The 27,073-nt window shown below is 39.7% G+C and overlaps 1 protein-coding gene across 1 annotated transcript in view; it reads right to left on the bottom strand.

The window, feature by feature from the left end:
• PTPRR (protein tyrosine phosphatase receptor type R) overlaps positions 1 to 27,073 on the bottom strand; it is a 136,036-nt gene that overhangs the window by 58,274 nt on the left and 50,689 nt on the right. Inside the window, exons 2-4 of the mRNA XM_050904872.1 lie at positions 17,813 to 17,926; positions 14,292 to 14,447; positions 6,422 to 6,532 (exon numbers count right to left, since the gene is read on the bottom strand). Coding sequence (XP_050760829.1) covers positions 6,422 to 6,532; positions 14,292 to 14,447; positions 17,813 to 17,926 — 381 coding nt within the window. The remainder of the gene's footprint in view (positions 1 to 6,421; positions 6,533 to 14,291; positions 14,448 to 17,812; positions 17,927 to 27,073) is intronic.

Genomic DNA, 27,073 nt, shown 5'->3' with positions numbered 1-27,073 from the left:
CAAAAGACACTGTGAAGAAGGAAATACTGATAAATAGAGTAATTGTAGAAAAATTTGTAAGAATTTTAACACAAGAGAGACAATGGCACAAAATAAAATAGATGCTCATGATAAATCCAGGTACATGTTTCTAATTATAGCAGCCTCAATTTGTTTTAGAGCAGATGTTCTTAAAAGCTCTTACTCATTTTACATGGAGCTGATGGTTGAACAGAGTAACTTTACTAGGCCACTTTTGTAATGGTAGGCTGCGACTACTCGGAAATACTCCTCAGGATAAGGATATCGCTTAATATCCTCAGAGAAACATAACCTGTTCTGTAATAAAGCTGAAGTGATGTGTGGCCTATGAAGCTATTTCAGCATCTGTTCAGAAAAGTGTGTTTTACAATTACCAAGACAATAAAGCCTGAACATACTGTAATACCAGGATTGTCTGTCCACCTATTGCTTATGAACTTGGATGTCAGATATCTGCAGCAAAAGCTTTCCAGGAAGATGTACTGATCCTCTTCCACTGAACTCCACACTGATGTTGCTGTATGCCGGCTTGGCGAGGGCTGGCGGGTAGCGTGTGCTCAGTAATGTCACTCCAGAGGAACCTGTGTTATGCCTATTTAACACATCTCTCTTGAGGGGAATGCAAAAAACGATTTCTGAGCCGTAGTTGTGCCATTTTCAAAATGTGCCTTACAACCTATGCAACTTATGAGAACTACTATCCTAAGTATTGTGTGTGGAGGTGGGTGAAAGGCACTTACAGAGCTTTTTGAAGGTGTCTGCAGATACCCTTATACCTTCTACTCAACTGCTTTATCTGTTGCTGTAAAGCATTCGAATTGAATCCTGGTTTGCAAAGCCATAAAGACAAAGCCTAGACCAAAGCATTTTTCCGCTGCAAGTCAGAAGCTCGCTGACAGCTGTTGCCCCGCTAGCACCGCATAAAGATCTATCACTCCATAGCTTTCCAGTGAAGACTGGATATATCTGATGGGTTTGTTTTTTCAAGGATTAGCATTAGAAGTTTAGCTAGGAACTGACCTAATGTCATTAGCAATACACCCATTAAACAAGGCTTAGCTACGTAAACCATCTGTTCATTCAGAAGAGTTTAGAATTAAATTACATGGATAAGATAAACTGCTCTTTGCCATTATTTTGCAGAAAAAAAAGCCCTGCCGTGAAGTAAGGACACAGGTATCAGTCAAGACAAAACAGAGGCTTGAAATATTTTAACCCTCTTTTCCTCCAGTGATTGCTTTGGTCTCATTTGTTTCTGGTGACCCACAGATACACAGATCAGACATTCACGGTCATGACAATGTTAACCATACCTTCTTGTCACTGATATATTTTGACATAGTTTTGTCCCTTGGAGACCCAGGGAGTTAAGTTTTTGACTTCCAAAAACCTGGATGAGTATTATTTCATACCCTTTTTAATACCCTATTATTAGACCTTAGGAAAAAAAATAGACTGCCACCAGGAGAAGTTTAAAAGAAGCTAAAGAACCACATTTGATCTAAGAGCTGACACACTTTCCTCAGAAAGTGTGGTCAGGGCCATCATGTTTTTAATGAATTCCAGGTGAAAGTCAAACAAACAGAAATGGCCAAAAAGACAGTGATCAACCCAATCACCAAGCTCTGCAAAGGGAACAACTTAGTTGTACTCATATTTCAAATCAGTTTAAACATATCTGTCAGCACGGATGGAAACAGCTATGAAGCTCCTAAATTAGGAAAACTGACATTTTACTGATACCCCAGAAAATTCATTGTGAGGATAATCAAGAGGCATGGAGCAACTGAACACCACGAAGGTCACCTGTAATTTTTTCATATATTAAGCCTAGGGTTCAAAGTCACAGTCCAAAAGGAAAGTAACTCTTCTTTCTGCCTCCTCTTTGACTCAGTTTATATAGAAGAATGACAGGGTGCTGACAGCATGACATTCACTCTTTATATATCTGCTCAGATTTCTGCAAAGGAAAGCTGACATGTTACGCCCTAGCTTGGCCAGTACCTCCTACCCACCCATTCAAAATACCAGTGGAAACTGGTTTTTTTCATCTTCAGAGATCGACAGGAAATCCCAACGAGATAACTATGTCTCCAGAATGAAGATCTTGGCAATGGTTATGTGGAGCAGTGATACGAAAACTCATCTGCCTAGAGATATTTAGGGCACCCAGGACTTTATAGTAAAATCTCCCAGAAACCATGGAAAATAAGACAGTCCACTCCAATTAAAAGTGTTCTCTCTAACAAGCACTTATCAACATGTGTGTGAGGCTGTGTGTGTGTCTCTGCATGAGCAGAGCTATTGTGCATGTGTATACATAAGAAAATCAGCTAACAAAATTTCTCTCAAACCCTGGGGAAGGGATGAAAGAACAAAAATGTGACAGATGTTAGTCATGTTGTTTGATGCATTACTGGGAGGCAACTGGATAGCATGATTTGAACGCACTATAAAAAGTTCTATAGAAGCAGAATAAAAGAACTCAGACAATCTAGGACTAGTTTATAGACAAATCCCCTGATTTCAAGTTGGCTTAAACACTCTTGTAGTATGACAAAAATACATACCGTTAATTTTGATTTAAATCTTTAAACTGGTAGAAGATGAAGTTGATAGGCTGATATTAGTTAGTTGTATATATTCTATACAGTGCTTTCAGAAGTCCTGCACCACTTTATGAATCCTGAAACTTGTAAGTTTAAGAACAAGAGATAGGTCATGTGAAAATTTGATGCTGGAATGCATTTTGTTGTTATTCAATATTCTTCTTGTTACAGAAATTCCAAAATACAACCATGAAGCTGAAAAAATATTTGTCCTTTAAGTAACTATCTCCCCAAAACATCAAATAACTGTTCATAACTCATAAAACACTGGAGACGGTAGTAAAAATTTAGATCCTCACAATTTGTTGACAAGGCAAAGTTCATGGAATTATAGATTCATAGAACAGTTTGGGTCAGAAGGGACCTTTAAAGATTACCAAGTCCAACCCCTCTGCCATAAGCAGGGACATCTTTCACGGGTCAGGTTGCTCAAAGTTCATGTCTGTCATTATTTTAAATGAAAAAAGTCCTACTTTTTGATTTTTTTTGGTTTTAGTGGGAAAAAGAAAAACATTTAGAAAACCCTCTTATCACAACTAGCTACAAATATTTCGTAATCTGAAGGTGATACCTCCAGACTACTCAACAGATACTTATATGTACATATTTAAAAAAAAAAAAAAAAGGATATACAAACATACTGGTTTATTAGAACAGGCAAAATTAGTATGAAATATGACAGCAAATAATTTAACCCACTGTCAAATATTGTGTTATTTAGTAAATTTGGTGATGGCTCAGTTATTTCTCTATCTATGTAAAATAAAAAATAGAGACCCGTTTTACACATAGGAGTTCTAAAAATATTTATTCTTACTTAGCACTTTTATAAATGATGTACAATGTTCCCAGTGGAAGTGAGCCCATGGTCAGCTCATCATAAGGATAGCCATGAGCTGTGTGTTGGCTTCCACATATGATGAATCGCTCCTGGGATGCAAGAGGTTCCCATACCACGACAACAAGGACTAGCTGAGTAAATACATAAAATAATCTCAGAGGTACAATTTACAAGTTCGAATTTAGCTCATGTGCTGCTGTATTACACTGCTTAGCAATACTCTGCACTGTAGATTTTCATGTATAGAGGCCAGATATTTGTTAAATTCCAGCCAAATATGAAGAAGCCTAAAAGCTGTTAATGCACAGTGCGTTCTCAGCACAGGGAAGCATCATGATTTGTAAAACCCAGTTAAGAGACAAGGCTGCACGTCTTACAATTTCTGTAGAAATTACACAGAACAAAGCAATAACACTGACAATTCAGCTGCCTTATACTGAGCACTGTTGAGCATCATAATCATCACTTAAAGCACTTCTTACTCCACACTTTAAAGGATACTTCCATGTCATCTACAGATGCAGGCTAAGCTTTCTGCTTTCGGACCCTCTAAAGTACAAACAACCACCTATGGACAAAGAGGTGCCTACCCTGCAACTTTAAAAAAGAGGCCGCTTTTTGGTGGTCTCATATAGTTGCTACAGCCAAAGCTACTTAGGATGAGCCCTAATGCCTTACGCTAAAGCTGAATGGTCTGATAGACTGCAATGGCTGAATTTGAAATAATGAATGCCTACTTTTCATAAATCTGCTACTCTGACACACATAAAGTGGGATGAAAAACAATGTGAGCTGTTTGATAGCTTTATAGATTGCACATACTCCAGGTATCAGCAGGTCCTGGCAAAATCTGAGAGATTGTCCATTTACACAGTCTAAACAGTAGCACACGTAAAGATATAGGTTGGACCTAGGAGGGGACAGAAAGGGGAACGCCTGCAGAAAAGACCACAGCATCACAGTAAATCCATCTGGAAGGGAGTTCAAGGAGTCTACTAGTATTCACCTCTGCCCTAACTCCAGATCAGCTACACCCAAACTATTCCTGACAGATGCTTGCCTAAAACCTTAATGGGTGAAAACTCCCGAGCTTCCCCAAGCAATGCACTCCAGAGTCTAGTGACCCATGCAATAACAAAGTTCTTTCTAATGAGTCAGCCAAATCACCCTTACAAAAAATTGCTTCTTGTCCAATCCCCAGTGGAGAAAATATTATCTTCTTCCTTACCACAGCCTTTGAAATCTTTCCATGTTTGAGAACTATCATGTTTCTCCTTGCTCTTCTTTCCTCTGTCATAAATAAACCAAATTATTTCATGTCTTCTGTATTTCTGATCACTCTTGTATCTCCTCCCTACTATAATTGCCTGACATTTTTCACAAGTGTGGTACCCGAAAGAGACCACAGAGAATGAGTAAGACACGATACTATACCCAAATTATTACCAGAGCCAAGTTGAATGCAGATGTTAGAGATCACATCCTCATTTATACATCCCAGGGCAAGATGTGTATTTTTTGCAACAATGTGATGTTATTCATTTACTTCAGTGTGTGCTCTGCAGTACTGCTGGAACCTTTCCTACGGAACTGTTGCTTTGCCACATATTTCCTATGTTGTATTGATGCACATGATTAGAGCTCTTGTCCCTGCCAAGCAGCATTCTTGTTACTTCCCATCTTTTCTCTAGCACCTTAAGAATATTTTAAGTTCTGATACTGTCCTCCACAATGCTTACAATTCCCAATACCGCCTACGCATTCCAAATAATTAATGAAAATATTATGTAGTACCAGGACAAGGACAGACAGCATTTTCTATACCCTTCCAGTTAAACAGTCAGTAATGACCAAAATATCTGCTTCTCCAAAGTAAAAAATTTGAGTAAAAGTTAGTACTTCTAGAGTTACCCTCCTATTTTTGAGTGAGATGGCATGGAGAAATGGAGATGACTAAGAAGTAGAAATCATATAAAGCAACAATTTTTTTTGTGAGAAAATAAGTGCTTTTCAAACCTTAAGGAGACTTTAAAGGCTTAAATAAGATTTTGTTATAAATGTGATAATTCATTAATATCTTTAGTTTAAACATTCCTTCCATCTTAAGGTTGCAAGTGGGAAATCCATTTAGGTTAAAGAAAATTAAATGTGTTTGAAAGCAAAATATCTCAAAAGACTCCAAGGTACTATGTGTTCATAAATCCTGAGAATTGTCATAGAATTCAGTAAACCCTTATATTTATGCACCACAGAAGAAATATACAATTCAGAGAAGGAAAACATGTGAGAAACAATATTGAAAAAAATTCAAAAATTACCCTATGAAAGTCAGTGGTGGCATAGTGTTGTTCATCTTCTGTGTGACCCTTGCACATCTCATATTCAGTGTATTAGAAGTATGTCTAATGCCCAGAAACCTGGCCACTGAACTCATACAATGTGAATGGCAAAGTTGTTAAAAAATATGATCACTCCTTCATGTACTTACTAGTCATTTCAGTTTAAAATTTGTATATTCGATACATGAATATCGACACACTAACAACTGTGCATTGACAATATTGTATCAATGTGGTGGTGTTTTTACTATCCAATAAAACTGAAATACAGGCAGCTAACATGAGTTCAGGGATCCTGGGACCTTAGTAAGAAGGTTGAGAAGTCATCACTCACGTCACTACACAGTTACTCTGCAGATTTAAGAGCCCATTATTTATTTCTTCAGCTTCCTTCTAGTTACAGTCTTCAATTGGACTCGAATATATCAAGAAATGTGGTTCTTCAAACTTTGGCTTCACAGCATTATGAGAGTGACCAACTCTTACCTTGTAGCTGAGTTTTTAATAGCTTTGAGAAAACACCTCCCATGTAAAGAATATGTGACTCTATCCTTCAGACTGAGAAAAGCATGAAGTAAAGAACAGCAAAAAAAGGTAAAAAGGAAACTTACCATTAAACAAGTGACTAGAATGACAAAGATGCTGAGAAATATGACAACTGCATAAAATCCTTCCTTGCTCCAGATTTTGTCTGCTTCATGCTGGCCTTGCAAAACGTTTTTCTTTTTAAGCAATAAAACAGAAAGAGGAAGAGAAAAAAAGTTACACAGTAGCGTGCGCAGATTAAAGAGCTCTCGTCAGGCATTAATCACCCTCCTCAGCTTTGTCACAATTCACATTCCACAGAATATGGCACTCACTTTGAACGCTGCTATTTGCATACCCACCTTAGCTACGCACCCCGCCTGCACTGTGTGTCTGTGTGCGTGCGTGCGACCCAGGGGTCCCAACGCTACACGAGATGATCTAGGACCTTCTCCGTGCCTGCTGAGATAATCCTCCACCAGGAGTCATGGGCTGGTTGAAGGTAAGCAAACAAGACCTGTGGTCTTTCTTGGAAACTACCTGGCTCATCAAGTAAAAGGGCAGCGCTCCTGCGTGGGCTGCGGGAACCGCTCGCCCTGCCTCTTTCTCCCCAGTGCTTATCTCCGGCCCCAGCACCCACGTGCCAGCCTCGGGACTGTTTACACTTGACACAGGAGCAAAGAGCAGGTGACTTGCCAGTTTGCCTTCGTGAGCTGGGAAGCCCTGACACTGTCACCTTTAGAGTACACACACACATACATGTGCATATGTAAAAAATTTTGATTATGCTGAAAGTAATCTCATTATCCGTCTATCTATAATTCTGATTATGCTTAAAGTAATCTCATTATCTTTGGGTTCCTGCTGACAGTACATTTCTAAAACAGCTGTGCACACTAAAATTTCCAGAACTCCCGGGGAACTCCTGGGGATTATGAAGTAATAATAATTGTAAAAGCATTTATTTTTGGCTTTATTGCAGTGTGGGGACTTGGCTGGGCTATTAAATTACCAGAATTTTACTGTTTCGAAATAGAGATTTGGTAGTAGAAACAGGGCACATGTACCCTCAGTCTAACTGCAATATATTATTTAGAATACAGTATGTCATCTTGTGTTTCCGTGACTGCAGTTCAGTAGATATTGCTCTCCCAATTTTCAGCTACTTGCTTTGCTTTTCTTAATTGTGTATTTTCAGTACAGTTCTCAGACTGAGTAAAAACGACTCTCTTAAATTCTGGTTTCCACTGTAAATGTTCCAGGTCTTGGTGTTTCCCTTTTGCTGAAATTCCCTAATGGCTTTAATTAAACTTCTCGTTTAACTAGTGAGTTGTCTTCCCATCTCAAGGTGGTCTTTTTTCCTCTCTGGGGACATTGTGTAAGAGGACTGCCAGTTTTCCACAGAGGAAAGAGTTCTGTTCAAAGATGAGTGGCTGCTCACTGGACCTGTGTAACTGCAGGGACCCTCTAGCACTTTACATGGGTACTTCATGCTCCAAAGTCTGCTTAGCCACCGATTAGCCTGCTCTTTTGAACAGTTAATATATCAAGCAAACTCCTTGTGTCCATCAGCCTCCCAAACATAGAAAGCCCTGGTGAAGTTGAATTCATGTGGAAAGGCTTGCTGAGGAGGAGGAGATCGTGGCCTGCGGAAGAGAGGACAAGCTGCCAAAAACCTGCTGCATGCTGGATCCCAATATAGTTTTCATGGTCCTCCTTTCAGCACAGGTTTGTGCCCTGCTTGCTTTGAAAAGGGCCAGGGCAATGCAGGTTAAAGTCAATGCAGATGCAAGACAATTCACAGATCATACTGCCACAAAATGCAAACATTTAGAGAAGTATTTGGTAGCATGGTTAATTTACAGAGACTTGCTTGCTAAAAAAATGCATGTGTATAACCGGGAGTTGACTGCTTTGGAACTGAAAGCATAATAAAGAAGAGTTTTCCTTTGGAAGTCATAGCCCTAGGGACCAGAATGGAAAACCTGTACCCTCTTCTGCTAAACTACGGAAACAGACCTTGTAAAATTAGTGTATTTGTGTGGGGGTGTGTAATCACACAGTGTTTCATGATCTGGGCTTAAAAGTATTGCAGGTATTGACAGTTTAACAAGGTTTATAAGTGTCAGTCTGGTGTTCAGTGAGCAACTTAAAAAACAGGGCTTTCAAAGATAAGCTGGAAATCTTGCCAAATATTTCTGCAAAAATTGTTCCTAGACATATTCAAACAGCGTTGCCACTCTAACAGGGTGCAGCTCTCCGTGCAATCTGCCACCTCAGCACAGCAAGGTTATTCTGCTGTGCTCACGGCACAGGACTCAAGTCCCAGTACTGGCTCAGAGCCCAAATCTGCAGCTGCTCCGTGCTCGGGACTGCTCCTGTTGAGCTCCATGGGAATCCCATGGCGACAGCAGCAGCTGCAGCTCTGGCCCATTAGCTATAAACTGTTTGACCCTGGGTGGGTTACCTGATGGCTTTCCGGTGTTTCAGATCTCTCAGGAGGAAATCTAGATAAAAAGCAGGAGCTGAAGGAGAATTGGCTGTGCTGACCTTTTGTAAGTGAGTAAACGGGCTTTTTTTGTACCTCCTCACTGAAAGGACAAATACACTAAAAAGTAAATGAAGAGCTAATAGGATTTTTTGACTCAATGGGTGAGAGACTTAAATTAACTGTAATTCATTAGTGTCACAAATCTTTTAAAATATTTTATAATAGACTTCGTATACATAACTGAGTCTAAGAGAATTTATCTCTATGATGTCTAATGGTATGTGTGTTCAGGATACGTCTTTCCCTGATTTGTCTTTCTAAAAAAAAAGTTCAAACAATGTTAACAAATGCTGTAAAAAGGGTAAAAAAATGTATGCCACAACTTAAACATATCTGACACACCATTTTGAAACACTTTAGTAGTATCTTCACCTAACCAAGGAAATCTCTCCCCTGGATCTAACTGCAGGACAGCAGAATCATTGCTTAAGCTGCTCCCTAATGACAGAAGAGGCTGTGACCTACAGTAACTGAGTCATCTCACGCCCACGATAAGGAATTGCTTTCTGAAACGTCAGTGCTGCTCATTCAGAACTTTGTTCCTTGGTCTGGGAGAACTGATAAGAGGGACGGCAACTGCCACGCTCACTACAAATTGTTGACGCCCAGGAAACAAGCTCGCAGGATGGCCAAATGCTAGGGAAAAAGCAAAAAAGAGAGGACTTCTGTCCACGACCACAGGCAATGAGTCTCCTGCACAGAGATGTGCTGTGTCTCAATTGACTGACGTTACTCCACATTTCTCTCACTCAGTTGGGAACCTTTTCCTGCCTGAGAATCCGCTAAGACTTTTGGATAGTTTTTGAGGAGTGAGAATGTACCACTGCCATCAGAGGGAAGGAAGATAAACTCAAACTAAGCTGCAAAAAGCCACAGCTGATAAAGGCAGGGGAATACCAGAGCAGGTCGGACAGCAGGGGAGTTCCAGTAGCTCAGGCACCATCAGGTCCCAGAGCAAACCTGGCTACAGGGAGGAAGGCTCATCAACATGTACATCATCAAAAGCATCATCCCCCAATGTTTGACTCCATTCCCTAAGGAGTCTCCACACTCAGGTGAGTCATTCAGGCAGAATTAGCCAGGTTAATTTAAACAGTTTAAATTCAGCATAATTCAAGGTGGGGAAAAATCAATGTATTCTTAACAATCCCGTGCTATCGCTAACCTTACTGAAGAGTGCCTGCACAGGTATCTGCTTTGCTCTGAACTAGAACAAATCTGTTTAGAAAAATGATTTTTTATAAACTTGTTTTTTTTAAAAAGACATTAAAAATCCACTCTGGCCTTTCTGGTCTTATTATGGAAAACTAGTGGATATATTTCTACAAACAGGTAAAGTGAGCAGCCAGCTTTTGATAATAACAGGAGAGACATTGACCTGAAGTAGTCACTGTAAAATCTGTGACTGAAAGATCCTGCCAACGTATCAGGAGCTGCCGGGAAAGATAAGTCTTCACTGGAAAACAGGTGAATTTGCAAATTGGGTCAGTTAACCCCGGTTAGTTCCTTGGGCTGAAACACTAATGAAAGCACGGCAAGCTGTAGTTCTGAGCTCAGAGGAAAGCTTACAGAGAGCTGGGAATCGAACTTAAGATCAAAAAGGGTTCATCGAAGTTCACACCGAGTTGCTTTTTTTTTCTGCTATTTGAACTATGTTAGCTAACACAGGTTAGGAAAGTCTGCCAAGAAATGACTTCCACTCCTAGTGAAAACATGCAGGAACGTGGGTGACCTTTCAGACTCCCAGGACACTGGAGCCACTTACCGTCTCCCATGACAAAGCCTCCCCAAAGACTCTACCATGTGCGATAAAGTGTTGTGATTTCATGACAAAGCTGGCAGGCCTGCAGGGCTCCTGTCCCTGTTGCGGTGCTCTGGGTGCGCCCGTGCAGGTGTAACACTACGTCTGCCTTGCCGGATCACAGGAGTATGTCCTTGTGCTCTGCTTTGTTCCCAGGCACCTCTGTCGGTCTAGGCTGTTGTAATTTCTAAGCTATTGGTTTTGATCACTTGTCCTTAAAATGGCTTATGGTTTCTGTATGCATTAAGTGCATGGTTGCTTCCTTTGATTTCTTCTCTAAGAAGTTAATATCAAACACTTCAAAGGCAACCAAGAGAAGCCTTGTGCAAGGAGGCTGTAATGGTACATTTTGGGATTGGATAATTTTGGCATGAACTCTGGAAATTTCTCCTTTAGTGCCACATCTCCCAGCTGGCAGTTAGCTTATCTCTCAAAAGACAGTAACCCTTATTTTATTTACTGTAACTTCAGTTATTCTGTCATTCAAAACCACTTCAAGTTCTCTTCTACTCTGCTAAGCTCTGAAATCCAGTAGTATTTTCTTTTTTTCTCTGAGCACAATTTAAAGACATATTATGGTGTGGGAAGTCAGGATTCCCACACCATAATAACATGGACTGCCCGAGTCATTGAATTTAGTCCCACCAACAAGCACCAATTCGGTAGTTTGTTCTGGGGAAGTCTGCTCCTGGCCCTGATACATACCATGGAGCAGAACACAATCCTAAATCCCGCTTCAGATACAAACTTTAGACCATAATAAAAGAGCACATGCTACAACGACAATAGGCCATTCGAAGAGAAAGGTATGGAAGGTATTGCCATTGCCCTGGACCCCTGAAATGGCAATGACTCCATTAAATTAAATTTTCACATTCCCACAGGTACATATCCCGTTCTACATCAGGCAGCAAAGGACTCCAGTGGTTCCTACAGCAAAGGCAGATAGGAAATCTGCTCTTTCAGCTACTGCAGAATAAGAAACTAGGATATGAATTTTGAGACAGGCAATTTAGTTGAAAATAGATCAATCAGTGATTAATGCATCAGCAGATGTGAACTCACAAATTATTACTGGAATGAATGGAAATGTAGTTCCAGTCACCTACATCCACTGAGACTTTTGCTGTTTATGGTATGGCATGGGCTGAGACTTTAAGCAGAGAGCTTCAGTCTTCCACTTGGGTTTTCCTACATAATCTTGGTAAAGTTTCTGAGGACAGGGTAATCTCCCCCACCATTAACCCCCTACAGCTAGGGGTCTAGTTTAAGCTAAGCCTTGTTAGGAAGAGTCAACCAAGCAATCTCAGGAGAGGTATCTCAGAGATGGGGTGAACTGCCTGCTGAACGTATCTCTTTCTTTCTGTTTACTGTAGAGAGAGCCAGTAGACTTTCAAGCCTTACACAGCTCATACTGAAATAAGCAGCTAAAAAAAGAGGCAAATTCCAGCCCTAACACCTCTGTGTCAGCCATCCACCTAGAAAGATGTGGACAATGTTTCCTTTCTGTACAGATACAATGATAGTGCATATACAATACTGGTTGTGAAGCATTCAGACTTTTTGGTGGAAGAGTGTACAGTTTATTAGCTCATGATTTAATTAGGATTGATAGCTCAGGAATACACACACACAATGGGTAAAATAATGTGTCAAAGCTATGTAAAGCTTTGTATAACTATATCTTCCTTCAAAGTTTTCCCTGTTTTGATTTTCTTTGCTGTTACTTTGTTTGACAAGATTTGTTCTCAGAGCAAGTTGAGAGAAGAGTAAATAACGGGTTAGTAGCTGAGCAAGTAAAGATTATATGTTGTTGTCTTTTAGCTGCTGTTTTCTGTGAAGTCTTACACATGTAAATGATTTATTGAGATCCAAAAGGAATACCTATTAGTGTAAAGCTGCATGATTTTTCCAGGATCAGGGCCTTAGCTGTATAATCTGCTAGCAACTGAAATATTAAAATAATCTCTTGTTTCTCCAACAGTATTAGAAGGAGTTAGAGTCTGCACAACTTTCACTCTAATAATCCTTTTCTAAATGATTCCATCTGGTTGTCTACACTTTTTTTCCAGAGAGAAAATTCGAATATCTGAGCACTCCAGATTATTGAAATGTATCTAACTCAAGATCAGATCTTGAGTTCAGCGCTGTGTTTTTTTCCAGCATTTCTTCATAGCTTGATGACATTTCTCCATTCATCTATTATTCATATATGTTCTTGTCCCATGTCTACCTGAAGTGTTATTTGAAACTGAAGTACTTGGAACAGATAATTGCATCTATCACAACCATCAGACTCATATGCTTCAGTAACAAAGGAAATTCTGACCTAAAGGAAGCTCAGCTCAGGTTGCTGATGGGTGATACAAAGACCTGATTTGATGTCTGGACAGCACTGTTTGGCTTCGTTTTGTATTAGAACAGCTAAAACCTGAGAATCCGCTCATTTTCATAGTGGCAGGCTGCTGTAGTAGAGCATGTAAAATTGCATTAAACTGGCCTTGTTTTTATATTTCATTTTTTGTACCAAAGACATCTTCCAGATTCTTAAACAGACTTAGAATACTTAAAATGAACAAAAGCATTTCTAATCAGTAGAAATGCAGGTGAACATAACAGCCAGTACTAACTCAGCAATGGCTCAAACATAGGTTTGGATGTAAAAAATACAGGAACTCTTTACCCATAGGGGGAAACACAGATCATCAGAACCTCTCCTTTTTTTCCACCTTTTTGGACATAGACATCTCCTCTGTCAAAATGGGAGCTTCCATGGAAAATGCTGATTCTTGATAACATGTTTGAAGTTATTCGGACCTTGCACTGAATTCTGAGGGTCTTTAGACCCTCAGGGGCTTCTAAGACACTAAATAAAATGCAATGTGATGTGACCATGTCCATGAGCTCAGTGATTTCCTTTCCTAAAGACCTTTGGTTTTTTTCATTTGCTATGCATAGCTCAAGTGGTCAGCCCAGAATTAGATGTCCATCTCACTGGTAATATCTGGGTCACTGTGGAGATGGCAGTGCAGTCTCTGATTTGAAATAGATCTTTTTTTTTCCAAAAAATGGATGTAGTCATACAAATAATAGCTACAAGTTTTATTTTTGTCCTCTTTTTGGAGCAGGTAAACAAAATAAATCTCTCACTTCTGAGAATAGAAAGAAGCACGGGTACAACATACAAATTCAGTTTTTCAAAATCATGTCAGACACAAGTTACACAGGTAGTAATGCTCACAGCTGACATCTGCATTTCCTTTATCTCTCTACCGAAATTGTTATATCTGCCGACCTGCATTAATAGACAAAAAGTCCTTGGGCCCACTTCCTTTAAGACAATTGATGCATGCTTAGGATCTAATCTCTGATTTCAATGGTAGCCCAGCTGTGTGAGGAGGACCTGGATATTAATCCTTAAATAGCTTAATGAAGCACTACTAAAGTAATTTAACAGAGCTAGCTGTATTGCCTTATAGCAGTAATGCCATCTTAGCTTATACATTTCCTGCCTCATGTTTGAGAACCTCAGCCTGAAAACTACCAGGGATGTAATAACTGCCAAATCTGTAACAAACTACAGATTAGAAAATTGATAACCAACCTCAGGGGAGACCTCTGTTATTCCAAACTGGGATAAACTCTGATGCAAAATGTTGATATTAAGGGAACGCAGCACTTCTTCAGATGGGAGCGCCTCAGAAATTCCTGGCTTTCGGTTCAGTGGGGACACAAACAGTTCCACACAGTTCTTCTTCCCCTAGGAAAATAAAAAAAATGCAGAATCACAGGAAGTGTCTGAGGTTAGATAATCTCTGCTGTCTATAGATTGTAACTATAATTCCAAAACCAAAAGCATGGAATATAAAGGCTGCAACCTGCTCTGTGAGGAAAGTATACCTATTCCTTGAGTCCTTAAATCCCAGCTGACTGTGCAAGAAAATGCAAATACCGTACGTGGGCATGTGTGCTTCGTCTCGTTCACTATTGACAAGGTACCCTCTTCGTGAGTCTACTACCATTAAACAAGACAGGTCAATGTAACATGGTGAGGGGAGGAGCCATGGGATGGGGTCAAGGGCAAAGTGCCAGCAGGGATTTTAGCAGATAGTTCAACTGATCTGAGCTGAAATGCAGCCCTGTTTTAGAAGGTGGTCCTTAAACAGGAATGCTTAGTATAATGCTGTGGTATTTTGGCACTGCTTTCTAATCCTGTGTCAACATATTGCAGACACATACCACAATGAGGTATAAAGTCCTTCTAGTTGACTGCAGTGCAGCTCCTTAAAATGGCACAACAAAATGAAAGGACCCATTTGTTTACATTTAATGGGTAAGCTAAGAATGACTACTCTCCCCTCTATTAATTCCTGCCCTGGTGTCTTTGATGCAGTCCTGGTAGCCCAAGGGGTGCTGCATTAGAGATGTCAATGATGTTTACTCTGTCACAAGGGAGCAAAAGGAGAGACTGCCAGAGGGTTCCTTTGGTTGTCACAGACTAGAACAGCACCTGAGACCTGCGCTCCAGACAATGTTGATGTCCAAACAGGGTGTGGGAACCCGGGTTCCCCGGGGCTATGGCCAATTTGGCTGAGGCTGTGATGTAAAGTCCAGACCTGGGGGGTTCCACACACCCAAGGTAAGCGTGGAGCTACTACCTGCATTGCTGCCTGCACAGGCAAGAACCTCACCAGTCTGGTTATTTGCTATTCATCGTTATGTGATGGGAGAGATCAGTTCAAACTGGGATAATTCTGATTTTTCCCGATTCCTTCCCCTCACCTTGAATGTGCATCATTATCTTTACTGAAGTGAAGAAAAAGACATCTTTTGCTATTCTTAAAATATCTAGTTTTGCATTCAGAAGTAGAGCTGCACAGAAAGGGATGCTTTCAAACATGTTTACCCTAAATCTGCCCTCTGTGCTCTCACATGTGCTGCTGGTCCATCTGCTTGATAAGATTGGTAAGGACATTGGCTACTGGTGGGACTGGGCATTTTTCAGTGGGACTATTCAGATCAGCAGGGTTATAAGGAGTGAAGACAGACCTACAGGTCTGAAGCGTCAGTTCAAGGCAGAGACTTTTGTCAAGCTGAAGAAGCTGATTTGAGAGCTGCAGTCCTACTTGGTCTCTGACATGGGTAGGTGGCTGGTTCTGGGTGTAGGTGGCAGGCACAAGGCAAGGCTTGGTGGGGACACAGCATTCCCAGTGTTTCGTGTCTCCTCTGTTTAGGAGTTCCTCTGACCATTAAAAGGCCTTTATGGGAGGAGGATTTACTGGTAAGGTTAAGGAGACACTGGAAATGCCCAGTCATTGTTTCCTGGCACACTATGTGTTGTTATATGTAAGAGGCTAGCAGGCCCCCTGCTCTCCGTGTGCCCAACCACATCCTGGCTGCTAGGCTCCTGATCACTTCTGAGAGCTGCTCACTTGGGAGGGAGTCAGCTTACCTCACTTCAGTCATCTAAACTACCTCCAAAGTCAGCAGAGAGAGACTGGCATATCTAGAGAATGATTTAATCCATCCTAAAATAATTGGGATCTCAATGCCTCTCCTCCTCCAGTCACCCTTCTCTATATTGCTTTTACAGGGAGCCTAGATGAGTAGCTTAGACTAGGCTGAAGTGAGGTGAGATGAATTTTGATGTGCCCTGCTTGCTTGCCAGCACTATGCATGAGAGGAACTGTCTCATATTAGAAGGATACAAAGTGGGAATAACGTATTTTTCTTCCTTGTGAATTTTGACTGTGTGTGATTTTTAGAGCAAATAGGGCAAAAGTTTGCTTTCTTTCTTATATCACTAAAATATTAACTCATAGCAGACTTTCACAGATGTTGAGAAGACTAATTAATTAATAGTACTTACTGTATTCTGAGCTGTATGCAGGTGCCAAATGACATTACCTCTTCCCTTAGATCACAAATGAGAGGAGAAAGGGAAAAGCTATGGAGCCAGTGGGAAAATAAACACCATATTTCTTCTGCTTAGTTACATAATTTCCACAGAGCATAGTGAGAAAGCTACTAAGTGACTTAGTATGTCGAAATACACATCCCAAACTCTGGAACATTTCTCATTTAACTGTGCTTTTCTCTGAATATATCTTTCAGCCTTTCATTCTGGTTAATGCAGGGGACAAAGGAGATTTAGCATCACTTGTCACGAATGAGTGACATCCCTGGCGAACATGAAAAGGGCTGCATTGCATTCCTATTGATCTTTTCCGCTGTACTTCTTGTGTGATCCTTTCTCACAGAGACATTATTTGAAGGAGTTTTATAATGCTTTTTGATGTATACAATCCTATCAAGCTATCAAGGCAGGAAATACTTTTATGCTGAACCTGTCGGTTTTCTTCCCTAATATTCAACCAGCATGTAGAATAAAATAAAATAACCCTTCTTCCCTCTTCAGTGTGAATTGAATGTTAGCAATACACACATGATGCTGGGTTTTTTTGCTTCATGGCAAAACTGCCATAAAAAGACAACAGTGTTAAGAATGTATGCTCTTAACCATACACAGAAAACCATACAATGACAATTGCTTTTAAAAAGTCTTTGTTGCTAGAAGAAAATTTGTCATCACCTTTTGCAAATATGATACCATAGTCTACAAGATCATTTCTGAGTATAGATTGTTATAGCTGAATAGAAGAACATGAATATTAATATGTGAGAAGACATTTAATTTACTAATGGAAAGTCTGAGGATAAATTGTGAAGATGCCTTTAAAAGGCAGAATCACATGTATTTTTTGAGCAATATTCCACTCCTGAGAAACAAAACATGAATAAGTGTTTCTTAATGAATGTGATGTAGAACTGCATTGGAATGAAAACTAAGGGATAAGCAATCTGCTTCTGAACAGGACACAAAAGAGATTTATCTGACTTAATTTTTCTTTAGACCGTAACTGAGAATGATTTCCTTTGAAAAGAAAATTTAAATCATTTTGTAATGGAGATCTATTTTTCTGTAGTGCAGTTTAAAAAAAAATTGGAAAAAAAGTATTTCTTTGTCCTATTTTATTGTACTTTTCCATAGTGACAGGAGAATAAATTTAAGAGAATTCAAAATAACCAGGTACATTTTATTATACACAGCCCTTTGTTACTTACAATGAGTCTGTTGATATGAACTTGCTGAGGTAACAGTCCCAGTGCTGCTGCCACTCCTTGGCGAAATATCCGAAGCAATGTGATATTCAGCTTGTTTACATCCATTTGCAGTGTCTGAAAAACAAAACCAGTTCAAATGAACCCCTTGCTCAACACGTTCAGTTCTCAGGATGACTGATCTCTGGGACTCCTTGCTAATTGTTTTTTTCCCAGAATGATAATCTGTGCAATCTACTTGCATCGCAATAAAGAATAAATCCAAAGGAAAATTTAAGCATCTTAAATGCTGCTCGTTAGCAAAGTACCATCTTTCCTCAACTACATTCAAGATAGGTTCCAGAGGTTTTTGGCTAAATTCCTTGGACAAGTCACAGTGTTCCAGATAACACAATTACTACATTAAAAATGAAAGTTAAGCATTAAACATCAATTCACCTTTAAAGAATGAGATGTTGGATTTGCACAATGAAGATTTGCTTTGAATATTATCTTAGCATTTCTCCCTGCAGGTGAAGAATGTGTCAGACATAGTGAAATTATACAATTTTAATTTTGATTAGCTGTTTCTGAGATCAAAAAAGAAACATTCTGGATATATTCCACATGCTTGAATTTCCTAAAACTTGCTCATGTGAGTCAGAGAACGCTATAATTCTCAGCAGAGACCAACTAGATCATTGAAGCAATTTTCTTTCTCTGTGTTAGAATCATAGTGAAATTTAAATCTTTCCTCAAGTTCAAATCCTTCCTGTGAAGTCAGTGGAATTTTACCCAGGAAATAATTTAGGTTCAAATCTTCTGTTTCCAGGAAGACCCAGATATGGGGTCTTCACATGATGCCTGGTGGCCAATACTTCCCTGTGGTACTTTGGGGTCCCTTTCTTCGCTTCCATGTCTCCTTTGCAAACAATATGTATTGGAGAAGAGAAGGAAGAGGAGTATGTCAGACAGTCCCAGAAGGCTTCCAATGTTTCTGGCAACTTCTGACTTAGGAAGTTAGTGAGTTCTGACTGAGCCAGTTGACTTGAGCTGAAAAAGATTTTTTATTTTAAACTTCCTATTTAGAGCCATAGGCCACCTTGCTGCTCTGAGGATCCAAGCAAGTATTCTTCCTTCCTAACCAGAGCTGCATAAAGAGAATTAAATATCCATGGGTCAGACATCACACTGGGAACATGGTTATGGTCTAGAAAGAAAGGCAACTTTTCTCTCAAAGAAAAACAGCATCACATATTTTGACTGTTGTTCTTTATTTATCAGTAAGTATTTACAAGTTATGATGTAAAACCATAAAATATTTGCTTTCCTTTTCCACTGTCAACTTGATTTTTCCATCAGTACTGAGTGTTTTTCATTTTTTTTCCCCTTTTTCTCATTTTTTTACACTAATGGGATTGTCAGGTCTTGACACATCAGCTGAGATCTGCTTTTACCACACAGCTGAGCTTTAATTCAGCTGGAAGTATTATAGGATTCTTCAATTTAAATTACCCTTTCTACCCTGGCATTTTCAAAATGCAAAATCTTCTTCTCTTTGCTTCTTCTTGAATTAGACAGACATCCTGAGTGATTACAAAACTGCTCCAGCTTTGTCATTGAAACAGAGAAATGTCTTGAGAGGGGACATATGGAGATCTAACAGATCTGAGCACCATTTCTGTTCCTCAGACTGGCTTGCTCCAGCCACGGCGCACCTGAGCAATACAGCAGACGAGAATTGGTTTGGAGCTGTGAAGCCATCACTACACTGAAAGTCGACAGCCTGGTCTGAGGATCCTGGGTAAATGAGAAAGGGAGTTGTTGCTGAAATACGAAGGCTGTCGTGAGGGTCTCTAGAGATCCATCAGGATGGTATGAAGAGTGCAAAACTGCTTGTCTAAGTCAGTGACCCTGAGTTACGGGGATAATGCTAACTGTTGTTACTGAGCAAAATTAGCAGGCATAAAATCAAAATACATTCATTTAAACATACTTTAAACATGAGTGTGGGATCAGATCACATTAATACAGATGTTAAATAATGTGTTAAGAGCTCACTGATAAAGACACAGAAATGAAACAGCCAGAAAAATACCTAGCTTCAGATGAAACAGAAGATCTTAAAGAGCCTATAAGGAGGTAACAAATTCTTATAGATTTAGTATACTGGGATTGTGGTTCATCATATCCAGGGACAATAAAATGTGTTGAAACTCCATTATCTTCAGGAGAGTCACATTTCCTTCTACCAGGTCTGAATTTGGTCCACCGTGTCCTGTAACAAATAGTCATAAAAGGCTGCACAGTGTGTGTGTGTCTCTGTAACAGCTGTACTGTCCTTGGTGGTTCTGGGGGAAGCCTGAAGACCACAGCACTCACTCTGTTGGTCTAACGTCAGCCTGCTTAAAAAGGTCACTTGGCCTTGCAGCTGGAGATTTCAGGACCCTTTTAGGAAGTCTCATAAGTGGGTGGGAAGAAATTTGTCCTTAAGCCTCATCTCAGGGTGCTTCTTGTGCAGCAATAAAGATTTTTTTGTGACTATTCATCCAAAAAACCCCCAAGAAGTATCTGAGGAAGAAAAAGCTCACATTTTTTATAAGAACCTTGCCTTGCTGTCCATTGAAGGACTCTGCTTCTCAACTGCTAGTGTCAGTGTGAAGCTTAGTTCCTTGGCAATTATAGTAAAAATTAAGAAAGAGTAACATAGGCCGCCTTTTTCTACATCAGGCAGCACGAGAGAGTGCATTTGCCTCTTCCTATCAAGAGGAAAGTTAGTGATCCAGAATCTGCCACTTCAGGAATGGGATTTCTAACTCGATCAGTGAAAGATAATGTATAGTAATGGTCGATGGGACCCTGAAAGCACCTGCTTTAGAGTAAGCAGCACATCACAAATGTGCTCTGTGCTCTCTATTACCCCCTTGTTTGTACTGGATAAAGCAAGAGTCGACCAGACTGGAGACACATCAAGTTCAGTATCCTGTGGCCAACTCTGGATGCTTATGGAAAATGATAGGAACAGGGCAAGATTATACTCTTTTCTCAAGTTCCTTCTGACAAGATCCAGGCGAATTTATGCCTACTCAGCACTAAAAGGCAATGGGTCTCCTCAATTGCATGAATGTTATCATACAATAACCCATACTGACACTATCAAGATCTGGGATGGAGGCAACACTTCGGGGCATTATATTCTCAACTCTGGCATGTGCCCTCCCGAAGGTGACTGAAATTTAAGTCTGACTTGAGGGTCTGGTACAAAATTGCCTTTCCGCAAATTCTTAACTATGACAATTTTTCTTGAGAAAAGTTGGTCAGAGAAAGAAAAAACAAAAGAAAAAGAAAAAAGGAAGATAGAGAAAAGAAAGAAAAAACAAAGTTCTAACTATTCCTATCAGTAGAAAATTTCTAAAACATTATTAAAATGTTACTATTTTAATATTATTGTGCCATTCTGATGGCATGCCTAGATACTGTGTTGACTATAGTAAGAGATTAGGATAGAAGACTGATAATGGATGAACTACAAATGCAGCAATACCTGTACGTTAGACAAACAATATAAACTGTCATTAAGAGAATCACTCCTAGAATGGAAACCTGTCCAGCCATTTACAGGTTATAATTACACAGACAAAATCATTATGCATTCTAACACCACCCGTAATAAAACGTGAAAATAACCCCTGTAAAGTAAATCCATAGAAATAAATAAAGTGTTAGCGTAGATACACAAGTTATGTCTTACTGTGTTCCTCTAGTTGCTCCTTTTGCTTTGGAAAAGAAAGGGCTGAAGCATCCCAGTTAGACAGCACTAATCATTTACCCTTTGCTCATCTGCAGTGTTTATCATGGATTGCAAGCTACTCCCCAAGGAGTTTACAATTTTGAATCCGCTACCACTGTTGGCAATAGCGACTTGTTGAGCCTAGAGGCAAACACCCTGGAGGACTCATTTCCCTGAGCAATTTCCGACCTGGATATTGCAACTGCAGCGACAGTTTCTAGGTTTATCTGATCCAAGCAAAACAGGTAGTTTGAAGGGAAGGAGTTTTCTGCTTATAGCGGAAAACTTGGGAAGACCGAGTTCCAGAAAAGGAAACTCAGCACAGAAAAACACCAAAGACCATTCACAACTGAGATCCTACAGGGGCTTTTTGATAAAGATTTTCATGTTAAAGAAAAAAAAAAACCAACATGAAAGGGATGACTGTATAACACAGTTTCCGAAATAATATTTTTAGGATATTACAATAAATTATAATTTGCCAAGTCAAGTTCTGCTTCTCAAGAAAAATTCAGAGATGCCTCCCTTTCTTATATTTGCTTTATCATCAGTGATATTCTTTCTGCAATGAGCATCAAATATACCGTTCCTTTTCTATACATTGGTTACTCCCCTCTAAACTCCTTCTGACCTTACCATCACAGGTGTTTTCTCAAACCTCCAGCTAACCTGAATATACAGGAAGAAAAATAATCAAGGATGAAGAAGGTTAAAGGTTACAGTATAAGTCTTCACAATACTTTTATGAACAAAGATTAAAAGTAAATCAACAAATTATACGTACTAGGAATTTTACATACTTAAGGGCCATTGGGTAGTAAGTTCTATTTTGTGCTAAAACCAAAGAAAGCCAACTCTAAAAATGAAAATAAAAATAATCACCCCTATTTACTTAGGCCAAACAAAAGAGAAAGCTGAGAAAAGAGTTGTCTTACCTGCCTGTGCTCCACTTTTTTATTTATGTTTTAAGAAAGCCACCAAAAATGCTATAAAATGTTTTTTGCGCTAAAGCAAATACTGGACTGTGGCCAGGCTGTGGGTGGGTCCCTCCATCTGAGCACCCTGCTCTGCTGCTTGCACAGTGACAGTGTCTACAGTTAATTAGTGTCACTGTGTTTCATCTTGTCACCCTCAGCAGACAGCCTCAGCGGTACAACCAAAAAAGGATGTATTTATCAGTAGTGAAGGTGAAAGTGTTGCAGCTGTATTTGTACAGTTTGAATACAGGACTACAAAAAATCTGGCAACAAATTGTGAAAATATCTGCATTTTCTCTTTTCTTCACCTAAACACGTTAGATTTGCCTTCCTGTTGCCGTTCAGTGATTTGAGATCGCAGCTGCACTGGGCATCAGGTTAGCCCCTTTGGCTGGCTCAGGTGCCTAATACACACCCACAGAAGATTTTGGCTTTTATAATATTATGTGTGTCATGTGTCACAGCAAGTTTAGTGTCTCACGTAGTCCATGAATCGCACGGGAGCCAGCATGTCCTCAGCCAGCATTATGCAACTAGAACAAAGCATTTTGCCAAGACAAGTGCCACTCCGAAGGCACTTTGCCTTAAACCAAACTGGTGTCCAAGGTCGCATTTCCTCCTCTCCCGTTTACCTCTCCCTCTACAATGTTATTTTCTCCAAGAGGAGAAACTTGCCCTTTTATGAAGTCCACATTAAACTTTGAATCATGTCTGTAAACTAAGATAAAATTCTCCTGAGTATAAAATCAATTATTCTTGGTGATTAATTAAAAAGCTTCATGTTTCTATGTATTAGCAGTTGCCTGCAGTGACCTACTCAAACTTTCATACATAATATATTGCTGCTAAAACACAATGTGACTAGAAATATAAATCTTGGGACATTTAAATACTTCTAAGGTCAGGGAGCAATTACTGAAAAATTGTGAGGGGGAGTCTTGGCTATTCTACAAAAGTGTAGTGAAAATCACCTGAAATAGTAGAAAAATTACAGGCCTACGTTTGAGTTTACAAGAACCAGTGAAAAGCATTGAGAAATGCTCTGGACCTGGAACATGCTTCTAAGTAACCCATTTTCTAATGAGGAGACACCGAGGCTGCAGAATACGCAAATCTGCCAAACAGTTCCAAATTTCACATGTAGCCTGCGAATATTTAAGTGTCCTTGTCCAAAGAGTATTTGGGTGATGAGAAGAACTCTAAATCAGTTCTGTATAAACATTAGGAAAAAGTGATAGGAATGAGATATTTTGATTGTTTCAGTCCTGGGAGGTTTTGTATATTTGGATGCTGCTTTTCAAGATGTAACATTGTACAACTTCACTCACATTTTTGCTCGAGAAAAAAACCCCACATCTTTTACGGAAAATCTTTGTTTAAAGTAAGTATAATATTTCCTGGATTTATGCATTTCTCATATAGCATTAAAGAACAATTTTGGCTCTTGATCAATTTTTCATGAAAGCATATACATTTAAATATTTATGCATGTTATGAGCTCTCTGAAAGAAATCAAAGACATAAGTAACACTAATGGGAAATGTAGGGTTAATCTAATTAGTTAAGACAGCTGTATGGTCTCCCCCCATACTGATTTTCAAGTGAATGTTCATTAAAATATGAGAAAATCAAAATTTATAAAAGGAAGCGGTCTTTCACACAATGCAATTAAACCACAGACCTTTTTACCACAGGAAGTTGCTGAGGCCAAAAACTGAACAAGAGGCAGAAAAAGGGCTGGATACTTAGATGGATATTGAAAGTCACTAGTGTCCCTGAAAACTGTACAGAAGAGAAACTATAAACCTTGTCATACAGTTGAAGCCAAACCTCTAACTATCAGAAACCAAGACAAACCCTAGTGCAATAAAAGGATAAGTTTCTCAGTTTGCTGTCAAAAGGTTTGAGTGCTGGCCATCATCCTGGACTAGATCCTGGGTTTCATACGAGTCCTGTTTGCACGTGTGGGTGCACATGAGGATGATCCTAGAGACTGCTGCATCGCACAGGATGAAGATGCTGTACTAGGTGTTGAGGTGAGGCCAGGGCACTCCGCTGGCATCCACAGTTCAGACTGGCAAAGCTACTCTGGAGGTGGGTGGGTGATATGACTAAACTGGCTTGTCTTAGCTATGCGACAGATTTACACTTCTTTTTGCAGGGAGAAGAACTAATTTCTCAAATGAGATCAGCTGATTTGGGGCTGATTTGACCACTTCTGTAGGAAGCACCAACACAAGAGTGAGAAATGCTCCATCTGTGAGGTCTGGCTTTTGTCCAAGATTCCCTTGCTGAGCTTTTACATGCACTTGGGCAGTGAGTCAGTCAGCTATAGAAAGTCTCTATGACCTTCACGGATGATTAAAGCGTATGAGAATGCATTCAGCCCATTAAGGATAAGGTTTGTTAATGCCTGTCTTCAAGAGGCACACTTTGATTTCTATCAGTCCTATGCTTTGCATTAATCTCTGGGCTTGCGATCTCCTAGCAAAGACAAGGGTCAGCTCTTTCAGTGTCATTTGACACCATTATGTCACAAGGCAATGGGGATTTACTGATCACATTTAATGAGAAGACACAGAATAGTCTTCTCTCTTCTAAAGGAAATCTCAGAAGGTAGGTTATTTCATTCTCCTGGCTTCTGAGTCGTGTGGGTCATTCCTGTAGTAGTTAGTGGAGTGACAGTCTGAGAGTGTGGGTTAAACTTGTCCTCTCATTGTACTCATTTCCCTTTACCTCTTTCCTATGGTATCATTAACACATTAATCATGCATTATATATTTGGAAGTCAGAAAGTATGTACAGCTTCCAAATACCTAATCTACTATAGATTGTATGAAACTACTATCCCACAGCCCCACGTCAGTAGGGGAATAACCTTATCCAGAGCCAAGTAAAGTTAATAGGACTTTTTCTGAGTCAGAGGATTGCAGAATCCCATATCCTAAATGCCCATGGGATGCACGCTTGTCATTTCTGAGGGGGTGTAAGACAGGGGAAGGGAAGGTTATGTGTTGTCCCTGGGACACAATTTCGACGCAGCCTTGTCATTAAATAATACCAGTCCCAGAAAGACTCTCTACTGCGGGAGCCCTTTGGAAGGGGGAAGGAGAGGGGCAGGAGGCTGCAGTAGTTCTGTTGGACTTCGTCGCTGATTTTCTAAAGCTTCTTTGGGACAGAGGGAACTTTCTGCTTCATCACCTTGTGGAACTTAAGTACCTAGTGATGGAAGGAGACAGTTTTCTCCCGCGTGTGGAAGTATATTATTTCTCTTTTAAAAATTGGTCACAATGATATTACATCTATTTTAAAGAGTACTAAGCTGGGAGCATTTGCAATTACTGCAAATTGATTACCAGTAGGGATGAGAGGCTGAAATTTTGCTGTGCCTCTGGCCTTAGCAAATCTGCCTCAGTTAATCTGCCTCAGTTCTATGTCTATAAAATGGGGACAACAGTATTTGACTGTTTCACAGGATTTTACACATTTTAGTAAGAAGAGGGGGGGCAGATACGTAGGATGGAACTTTTCAACTTCTTTCACAGATAATTTTAACATTGCCCCCAAAAGTTAATTCCTGTCTTTTTAATTTGGTGCCGCATTTCTTCAAGGACTGGGATTTACTTCATCACAATGTATTTCAGTTTTCTTAAAATAACAGCTGAAGTTCATTTCAAAGCTCTGATAGTTTTTTAGGCTTTTTCTTTCCTCCATCCACCTCTCCCTGCCCTCCTCCCTTACGGTAGACAGTTGAAAAGGACAAGATGGTGGAAAAGCACAAGACAATACAGAGAGATGGAAACACAAGGAGAGCTGGAAGAGCTCAGCTGAACACTATTTCAACCTCTTTGTTCTTTGAGAAGCATGTATAATGAGCTCCATAAAATTGTCCTATCTGTCCTTATTCAATATTAGCAAAAAAATTATTCCTTCCATTACAAAAGAAATGCATGGTGCTATTATGTCCGGTACAACTTTTATGCACAGCATGATTGTACCAGTCACATCCTATTTCATCATCCCAAAGCCAGCTGTAATCCTCAGAGCAAACAGACCCTTTTGAGCCTGTTCAGCACAGCGCTTTATAAGTTTGTTTTTTCGGTCCAATTATTAAATCTCTAGGTAGAGCCAGCGTAAAGCTCTAAATGCCAGAAAACCAGTATTGTTTCTCCTTGCTCCTTTTGTAAAACCCTCATTTCAGCTAGTTTTATGTTTCAAACAATTCTTAGTTACTGAAGTTTAAATTCCTGTTATGACTTTGTAAAATGGTCTTCAGTACATCAAAATGCCTTCCAGAAAAATGTCAGACATAAAAAACTAACCCAAAATCATCATTTTCTTTTTATCTTCAGAATTTTAAATTTAGTTTGTAGCAGACAAATATATATATATATATGTATGTAACCTTACAAACTAATGAAGAACAAAACTAGAAACCTAAGACAATATAGCAACTTCCACATCTTTCAGGAACTGATGTGGCCAAAAGACTCCCACTGACTTACTCTCCTTAGTAAC

This window comes from Gymnogyps californianus, chromosome 1 (genome assembly GCF_018139145.2).
Source record: "Gymnogyps californianus isolate 813 chromosome 1, ASM1813914v2, whole genome shotgun sequence".
Classification (NCBI taxonomy): Eukaryota; Metazoa; Chordata; class Aves; order Accipitriformes; family Cathartidae; genus Gymnogyps; species Gymnogyps californianus.
Note: the sequence above shows the minus strand (reverse complement) of the source record. Positions and strands in the feature narration are given on the sequence as shown.